The sequence below is a fragment of the Aplysia californica genome, unplaced genomic scaffold (genome assembly GCF_000002075.1).
Source record: "Aplysia californica isolate F4 #8 unplaced genomic scaffold, AplCal3.0 scaffold00009, whole genome shotgun sequence".
NCBI lineage: Eukaryota > Metazoa > Mollusca > Gastropoda > Aplysiida > Aplysiidae > Aplysia > Aplysia californica.
In genome coordinates this window covers 1871401-1881561 of record NW_004797279.1, presented here as the reverse complement: position 1 = coordinate 1881561, position 10161 = coordinate 1871401, and the positions used below count along the sequence as shown (strand labels likewise).

General features: G+C 38.7%; 1 protein-coding gene across 1 annotated transcript in view; it reads right to left on the bottom strand.

Moving 5' to 3' along the window:
• The window catches only part of LOC101861553 (solute carrier family 23 member 1), a 26055-nt gene that overhangs the window by 10568 nt on the left and 5326 nt on the right, over nt 1-10161 (bottom strand). Inside the window, exons 3-6 of the mRNA XM_035969958.1 lie at nt 9014-9108; nt 7206-7303; nt 4442-4518; nt 3763-3867 (exon numbers count right to left, since the gene is read on the bottom strand). Of these exons, the coding sequence (XP_035825851.1) occupies nt 3763-3867; nt 4442-4518; nt 7206-7303; nt 9014-9108 (375 nt within the window). The remainder of the gene's footprint in view (nt 1-3762; nt 3868-4441; nt 4519-7205; nt 7304-9013; nt 9109-10161) is intronic.

Sequence of the window (10161 nt, the reverse complement as noted above, 5' to 3'; positions counted from 1 at the left end):
TCTATCTCTCTCTCTCTCTCTCTCTCTCTCTCTCTCTCTATCTATCTATCTATCTATCTATCTATCTATCTTTATTCTCTCTGTCCTTCTCTCTTCCCTATCTTTCCCCCTTTCTACCTCTTTCCCTACTTGTAAACAGCTGTTTTTACTTCATTCATTTTACCCTGGGGTTAAAAGCTTACTACACAACAAATGTGTAGATTTCATAACAAATTTATGCAATGTGAATTATATTAATTCACAAAAACGTACATGTAATCCCATACATTTCACTTATTGGCATGGTTTTATTTTAAAAGGGGGGGGGTGGTTCTGTCAGAAATATGGTCAACCCCTTATCGCTTAGAGCTCTATAGGCTTGTTAATGTGACTTGGCATTTCAGACTTTCGTCTCGCTAATATTAATGAGATTGTGGCGTGGCGTTTTCAGGGACAAATTAGACACATGGCATGTGGCATCATGACATGATATAAAAGGTACACCAACCTTCTGTTGCGGGGTCGGAAAAAAGCGTACCTAAGCATATAGGGCTTTCAGGACCAAGGTTCTTACAACATTAATGTGAACAGAGTTATGAAACATTTAATTATAACCTCAAAGTAACAGCACGAAAGTGCTTGGTCGGGGTTGAAGTGTGGTAGAATTGGACTGTCAAAAAAAAAGAAAATATTATAGTTTTAAGGAAGGTATTGTTTTGACTGCCTCCTGGAGCACAACAATATAACATATTCTTTAAATTATATGGTTGCACTGCACAGAGGCGACCAGCAATTCTGTACATTATTATATAAAACTGTTTGTGTCGGAGTGAGATTGAATAACATCATGTGACGTAAGGGCAATACTGGACTTATTCAGTGCTGACAATGCTAATGTCATTGTAGCCAAAAACGTGGCCATCTATCAAAGTTACAAAGTACTCCAAAAATCAAGCAGTAAAATTGATAATGAAACAAAAGAAATCAGCACATATAACACCAATTCTGAAAGAATTACACTGGCTGTCAAAAAAGAAAGGATCAAATACAAAACTGCCGTTTTCTGTTTTAAATTTATAAATGATACAGCACCTTTTTATCTTAAAATATTCCTGGAATTATATCATCCACCTAGACCCCTTAGATCAGCCTCTGATAATCTAATTCTTAAAACTCCAAAACAAATTAACAAAACATACGGCGAGCGTTTCTTTTTGTTCTTTGGTCCCCAGGTATGGAACAAACTCCCATATAAAATAAGATCTGCCCCAACAATTTACTTTTTAAAAAAACAGCTGAAGCATTTTTTATTCACAAATGCATACCTGTCATAATGATGAACTGTTATGATAATAAGCATGTGTGTGCCAGACTGTGACACTGAAGAAATAGTGTGTGAGAATGAGAGAACGAGAGAGAGAGGCATAGAGAGAGAGTGAGAGAGAGAGAGTGAGTGGGAGAAGGGAGAGAGAGAGAGAGAGAGAGAGAGAGAGAGAGAGAGAGAGAGAGAGAGAGAGAGAGAGAGAGAGAGAGAGAACGGAAATATTTTAAGGAATGTTTCTAGTTTCTCACGTTTCAATTTCGTTGTGACCGTTCGTGAATTTTTATTGCATTATATATATTTTAGTGGACGCATTTCCAACCTCACTGCGAGACTGTTTTTCGAATAGAATTTTCTTCACATATACATAGCAGGTATATATAATAATATAGTATAATATTGTGTTTTACTATACAGCTCAACTTTCACTTGAACAGAATAAAACCAGAACTTCCCCCAATGTGTCCTTTGTGTGACTCTGCATATGAGACAGTGGAACATCACCTTTTCCACTGTACAGCCCTAAATGACATCAGAGCTACCCTTCTCCCTCCGAGACCTAACTTCGACAACACACTCTACGGAACATTACAGCAACTGCAGCAGACCTGCACTTATCACTACATGGCATTGGACAGAAGGGCGAGAGCCCAGATGTTGCTGGATCGATAACAACAACAACAACAACAACATTGTGTTTTACGTACACGCATGTCGATTAATTTTTAAGATGTGATGTCTTTTTCAATGTAATGCGCATTGAGTTTTTTGTGTGGGTTTTTTTTTGGAAAAGGGAAATGCGCAGTATAAATGCTATTTATTATTATTATTATTATTATTATTATTATTATTATTATTATTATTATTATAAATAGCACATGTTTCTCTTGGAGTGCTAGATATCGCAGATGTAAGCGTTCCAGGGCCTCTTTGAAGAGTTTTTTGTATGTAATACATAGGCAGGTTTTTTTAAGCTCTTATGTATACGTATAGTTATTTGAATGGGACCGTAGAGGTATCCGGATGTTTGAACAAGCTCTGACGTAAACAATTCTTTTGAGTTTAGACCCTTAGCAGTACTAGCTTTTATGCATAAGTGTGTGTGTGTGTGTGTGTGTGTGTTTGTGTGTGTGTGTGTGTGTGTGTGTGTGTGTGTGTGTGTGTGTGTGTGCGTGTGTGTTTGGGGTGTAAGGGGGGAGGGGAGCAGAGGGACCGTATCACAAGTATGGCCCTTCTATCCAATTGTTTTCTCATCCGAGAACAGGATATGCAGGAGATATAATGATTCAAGGTCAATCTCTTGTTGATTTGCTTCTCTGTACGTTTCGTGATGCGTTTCGTTGTTGCCGTTGTTGTTGTTGTTGTTGTTGTTGTTGTTGTTGTTGTTGTTGTTGCATTTTGTTATTGTTGTTCTTGTAGTTCTTGTTGTTCTCGTTGTTCTTGCCATTGTTCTAGTTCTTGTTCCTGTTTTTGGTGATGAGTTTTTGTACGATTTTCTAAAAATCTGTGCTATTTTGCTTTGCAAAGTATAGTTTAAAAAAACAATACCATTGCGTCGTATATTTCCCATATGTGACGCCACAGATGCTTGGCAAGCATGTCTAGCAGAAGTAGATGCTTCGGTTTATTTCGGGTCATAGATAATGAAAAATAGTATAATGTTATATTCAAGGTATGTATTTACTTACATTGATACCCACGAAAGCACGGGCATTGTGGGGTGAAAGTTATAAGGCTTATGTTATTTGGGTGAAGATTGAAGAGACGTGCGAGTCGAGATTCTTCCTATCTCTTGCATTCTCTTCCATTTGTAATGCTTGGACATAATTTCCGTATCCTTTTCATTGCATTACTGTTTTGCTAAGAAAAGCATTTTAGAACTTCGGCATTTCTTTAAAATAACCAATGACTCGTCAAAGATGCCCCCCTCCTTTTTCCACCCACGACACACGCGTACAAACCTTACATATTATGTAAGTAAAACTTCTTTTACATTCTTATCCTTACTGCATTTAGTTCAATATTCAATACGGACGATACTGTCCATGTTAGTAAGGCACTTGAGAGAAATGTTGTCGAAGGATAAAAGGTTTTCTAGGATACCTTGTTCCCTCACAAATTGACTATCGCATAGTGTACTATATTTTTCAAAACCATAATCAGTAGGGTCAGAGAATTCCCCGACCACCCAAAAACGAATGATAAAACGCTTTGTAAGTACTACAACATCTCATGTTCTCTTTTCTTGTTTTTATTTCTATGCCCAAACAGGACTCCCAGGACCCATTTTCTTCCAATCTCCCTATCAAATTCCCAGTGCCTTCCTCCTTCTACCCTATCAAACACTTTGTATCTCAGACACTCACAAGCTCCCGGCAAGTTTAAAACAAACAAAAAACCATAATAATTCTCAACATTAACCAAACAACAGCCTTATGGTTTTTGTCTTGTGTTTCACTCACGCTGAGGAACCCAGCCAGCAGGTCTCCGCGAACTTGTTGACCACTGGCACTGCCTGGACTCCCAGAAGGACAATCGACGGCACAATCGTGATAGGACCAACGTACCTGCCGAACGGAAAAATACGTGTAGTATGTTAGTAGGTGCCCAGACTTGATCAACTGGTCGTTCGTGAGTGATCGGTTCGGAGAATGGGGGGGGGGGGGGAGGAGATAGTGACATTAATGGAAGTCGACAGGAAATGACAGAGCCTGTGATACATAGGACCCCCCCCCCCCCCGTCTTCTTTTTCTAAAAAAGCAAATATGACTGAATAGACCCACTGCTCGTCAATTGATGGCGGAATACAAATAAGCTTCGGTCATCAGATGTGCATGTACCTTACATACATAGCGTATTTTGCCTATTTTCTTTTTTTCCTTCTCTAATCTTTTCATTCGTTCAAAATGACGCGTCAAAATTATATGTTTGTATTTCGCCGTCATAAAAACAGCTAAAGGGGATACAATTCCGCTGAAAGACGTTGACAATGGACACAATTCAGTCAGCGAGAGAAATCTACACTAATGCCCTTTGAATGTGACCAAAAAGCTTCATTTTTGCAACCGACACTTGTTAAAAGAGTGTTTAAGGCATGCAAACTGAACAACAATCTCCAAAACCCGTAAGCAATAGTTGTACCTCACGAGGACACCAACCAGTCCCGTAAAACCAATGAGGAAGTGCAGGAAGCCAACAAGCACAAGACTGCCGGACAGCTGAGAAAAAAATATTATACGTAATGTATTATTTTACTGTACTTTTCCTTTTAACTCATTTTCCATGGTGCATACTATAACCTGCAGATGTATATTCCACAACAGGCTTACCTAACAACTGATTCTTTTCAGCCGAAAGAGGATCCCAGCAAAGACAAGAAAACGTACACGCAAAACTGGTGTTCTTGTTAACTCTATTATTTTATAGGCAAATATATCAAGCTGATGTTTAAAGTAAAGGTCATTTCTCTAATTTGTGTTGTTCTTGCTGTTGTTGTTATGAGACTCATCTTTCACCCTTGTTTGAAATGTGTAATAAGCCAGAAGTATAAAGTATTCACACGTATTTTACATATGTCCGGCATAAAATACGCAGGAAAAAATGGGCAACTGACAAACATTGTTCTTTTGAATACGTACCATTGTGTAGGACCTTAGAACAAAACCATTACAAGAAAATAAAAAATATATGGGATGAAAAGAGAATTAACTTATAAACATCCTGAGATGAAAGACTGCAAATTAATGAAAGGACCTTTAAGTTGTGAACTGTGTTTAAGATCGCATGTAAACCTTCAAAAATGAAGCCTTGCTGACTGAAATGTACTCTGATAATATAAAGTATTTCGCCTAAAGCTGAATGTGGCAAGGTGTGGATCTTTTCGGAACATGAGAAAAAAAATGCTTATAAGCTTCTTTCGTGATCTGAACATAATATATTAAGATGAAAATGTGTTCCATATTTTGTGTGCCATTTTCGGTAGCATTCCTCCCAGTTCCCATTTCTGGAGCCTTTCTCTTCTTTTTTTCTTGGGGGGGGGGGGGGGGACAGAATTAACTTGCCTTTTAAATACAGCAGAAAATCGTATGCGGTTTCTCACATTAGAAATGCTGAAACCAAGAAAGCAGCCCGCAAACGGCTAGCATCAGCAAGCAGATATGAAGCTTTTAAATGCTCAAGATGTAGTAGAGTCTTATCTGCCAAAACTGGTCTTACTGGCCGAAGCAGAATCCACGGTCCATCTTCATCCTTATTTGCTCTATTCTTTTTTTTTGCGGATACATTCGGATACATTGGCCATCGTCAGACATTGACAGTCGAATTATTGTTTCAATTTCGTTACAATGATACCGGTACATCTTTTTACTATAATGAGGATGATCCTATTTTAGATCTCCAACAGAGCTTGAAGCAGAGCAGCATTTTGATGCTACAAAACTGAGATCAATAATTGTTATGAAAAGCTGTGTAATTAGCTTTTTTTTTTACCACACGTGTATATGTGTGTAAGTGTGAGTGTGTGCGAGTATGTGTGGTGTGTATGTGTGTGTGTGTGTGTGTGTGTGTGTGTGTTTGCGTGTATGTGTGGTGTGTGTGTGTGTATGTGTGTGTGTGTGTGTGTAAGTGTAAGTGTGTGTGTGTGTGTGTGTGTGTGTGAATGGGTGGGTGTTTGTGTGTGCGTGTGCGTGTGAGTGTGTGTGTGTGTGTGATGCAATGGGAGAGATGTAATTCAGTGGACAACAGAGCATGATTTTGGGACCTTTTTACAGGCTCTGGTGATCACTGAATGGCCTGAAGGTCAAGGACAGACTGAGATAGTGGTGACTTGGAAGAGACTCGAATTATGCGACCTAGTTTTATCTCAAATTTAATTGAGCATCTTTGATAAACTAAACAATAATGAGACTGCCACAAACATTATTAAATGATGTACAAATGGTAACATAGGATAGGGTTCAAAGCGATAACAGTCATCAGCTAGAAGAGGCACCCATGTGACATTTTAGAAAACCTATCTTTAATGTTATTGAATTGGTGACGATTTAACTGCTAATTTTGGTCACCTTATGCCTTGGAGAGGGAGCGAGGGATGTGTCCTGCCCCTAAGAACAGCCAAAGAGGACCATCATCATCATCATCATCATCATCATCATCATCATCATCATCATCATCATCATCATCATCATCATCATCACCACCACCACCACCACCACAAAAATCCCTGACATATATAGCCATATTTCTACGAGAGCAACAATTACAGCAACAGCAACGAGTTGCAAGTGCCAATCTTAGGTCGTACACATTACTAGCATCTGACAACTATAAAAATAGGACAAGGGACGAAAAAATGTCTTCTTCAAAGTAACTTTACACTTGTTTTCGTGAGAATTTGTCCTTCTTCCAATACCTACCCATGATCATTACAACACGATTTAGAGAAGTTCAACCGGTATGCTTTAAAGAAAAAAAGACGACGCTGTGTTAACTGTCCACTCGCTTTGTCCCATGCGGTGTACAATACGAATGACACTTGATCAAAGCCATAAGGGAGAGATTTTGAACCACGGTTGTTTCAGAGTTTTTAAAAGTCGGTGTTTTAGGGTGATGGGCCTTAACCGCAGGTCCTGCTTCTTTATTCATCAAACCTACTTGAAAGGGAATATAACCAATAAAACCCATGCCTTAGACCCCATTAAACGTCTACCTTCGATATGACAGAGTTAACAAGGTGGAGAACCTTGAAAAATCCACATTTACTAGCAAGTTCAAGAACTTTCCTTCTGGGATTCGAAACCAGATCATCCACACCATAGCCCAGCATGACACCAAAAAGAAAAGAGTGTGCCCGAGCCATACCATACCATACCGTAACAAAAAGAAAGAAAAATATTTTGAATCTTACTTCTTGTATTTTAGAGTAGACCACGTCCTTCACTGGGATAACAGTCCCGTTTCCGATGATAGCGTAGTTGATAGTCTTATTCGAGCTCGGATCAAGCCCTAGAAAAGCATGATATACAAGATGAAGTTCTACCATTCGCGAACATACCACAAAGAATATATGTAACACTCTTTCATTCAAAATCCGGTCTTATCAGTTGTTCAGTTGTTGAATATGGCTTTACCCTTTTCACTTGGTCAAAAGCGCAGCTAGATAAGTTGGAAGTCGTTCAGAATAAAGGTATGAGGGTCATATTTGGGTGCACTCGCAACCCTTCAGCTGCTGCCATGAGATACTTACTAGGCTTCCCAATAATAAAAGAGCGCCACCAACGATTAGGTTATGGTCTTTTAAGAGTGCTCAGATCCCCAAACCCCTGAGCACGACAAGACGGGCAAACAGACCAAATCACGATCGAAACATGAAGCAGATTGGATGTTGCAGACTACACAGATCATCGGTGAATGTTGTTCTGTGGGGGCGATCAGAAGAGGAAGTACATGTAACTTTGTCAGGGTTGTTGGTGAGGCTAAGATACACACAAAGGCCATTGCCACCTGAGACGTGGATGCCATGTGCGGCCAAAAGAAGCAACGCATGCAGAAAATTGAAGCTCTCATTGAGGACAACTGTAGACCGGATAAACCCATAGTCTTTACAGATGGCTCTGTTCAGTACAGTGTCAAGTCAGGTTGGGCTTTCACCGCTCGAGTTCATGGGAATTGCATACAAGAGGGATCTGGTGCAACAACCTACAGTACTTCTAGTATGTTCTTGAAAATCAAAACTATCACAGAGGCCCAAAGGTGGATAAACAGTTGAACATTTCAGTCTGTCACAGTTCTGACTGACTCACTGAGCACTCTTGAAAAAATGAAGTGCAGGTTCCTCTGTCTGGCTCAGTGAACTCAGGGGGGGCGGTCAATCTGGAGGGGGGGGGGCACCTGGATCTTATGTTCTGGCAGGTGTGAGAGGGAATGAACGAGCAGATCAGCTCAGGAACAAAAAGATCGCTCACACCTGGTCCTTCTACTGTGCTGCATTCGCACATTGCCATCTGGCGAGCAAGAGGGAAGACAGCTCCTATACATTGGGGACACTGAAAAAGAAAGGAATATAGCCAGGACAGAAAGAGGTTAGCAGCCTCCGCAATAAGTAATCAGCTACTGATGATGAGCATCGGTAGGATACTTTAAGATGGACCGCGCTGAGGAGGGGCTAAGAATAATGGACAGAACCCGCCTCTGAAGACTCCAGTTGTGGAATCAAGTAGTCAATTAATTAATCAAGATTTGCTATTAGCGCTGTGCTGTGGAAACAATTGGATCAATTCGTAGACAAGTGAAATTATTTGTAAAATTAGATCGATATCAACTAATAATTGCGAACATATATGAGTTGAAATATTTTTATAAGGCTATATTTGTTGTATTTTTATTATTATAGTTATCATTATTGCTATTATTATTATTACTATTGTTGTAGAATCGTTAATGTTACAATTGTATAATATTATCATATCATCTTGATGATGATGATGATGATGATGATGATGATGATGATGATGATGATGATGATGACAAATAAAGTCAAATCAAAACTTTTTTGCTGTCAAAATGTGAATAATATATTGATGTTTCATATCCAAAGTTATTAACAAAATATAGTTGGGGTGGGGGGGGATCAAAATGACGGCCTTTTGTGTAATTATTATCTTTATTTATCTTTTATCGTATTTATTTACTGATCTTGTTACTAATTAAAAATACCAGCAAAAGTCTCTGGACATTTCCAAGCATCCAGATATTGAAGGCTCAGCAAAGGGATGATATATGCGGACGTGGGCCCTTGAAAGACTGGCAATCTGGAAGGGGTAATTGGCAGCAAATCATGTAAATGTTTCAGGGCTCAATCAAGATCATTGGTGCATTTAAGGAGTTTGGATGATGCTGCGACCTGCCTGTTAGGCCAACCCATTGTAAGAGCAGTATAACTAAGCTAATGCACGAGGGCACAAAATAACCAACGCAAGAGTTACCCGTGTCGTTTCCATGCAGGTCGAAAGACTAATCATAACAAAACAATTCAAAGGAAATTTTCAAGTTTATCCACATACGTACTTCGTGGATAAATCTTTTCAAAACAACGCGAAAATCAGTGCACATAATAAAGAGCCTTTTGACGCAATGTTGAACTAACAAGAATTGATCCAAAATATACTATAAGGCAATATTTTTACTTTTATTTTTCTAGAAAAATGCTGAAACCTATTTTTAAGAAAAATTGTCCTCAAAAGAAAAGAGTTTTTCAGATATCTATTTTAAATTTGTGTTGCTTTTTCAAACGTGGGTATCCTTAAATTTCGAAAGAAAACGTTGTATAACCACAATTTTAATAGTAAGTTATTGCCTGTTCCGTTTGTGCTATTTGTTTTTGTTAAAGAATTTCTTAATGCTTTACATGAGAACCAAAGCCCACAACAGTTAAATAAACATACTTCGTTATTATCCATCCCCCCAAAAAACCCTTGTTTAAAAATGGTAGAGTCCTTTTTTCGGTTGTCCTTATTGGGTAACATTTTAAAGGAATAAAATAAGATATAAAGGTGACGAAAACACGTTAGTCAAATTAGCCCATAAGAAGAGATAAACACTATTGCATGGTGTCCCGAAATAGGTCTAATAATGTTTTGAAAAAAAACAAAAACAAGACTCTCTTGAATAACAGCGAAGCAAATTAAGCAGTGGTTCACATAAACATGGCTCACGGCTGTTTAGCACCACACTTTCGACGATATTATGAGAAAGTTGTCACATCATTAAATGCAACATCACAACCATAACAAACGATTTTACATGGTATCACACACACACACACACACACACACACACACACACACACACACACACACACACAT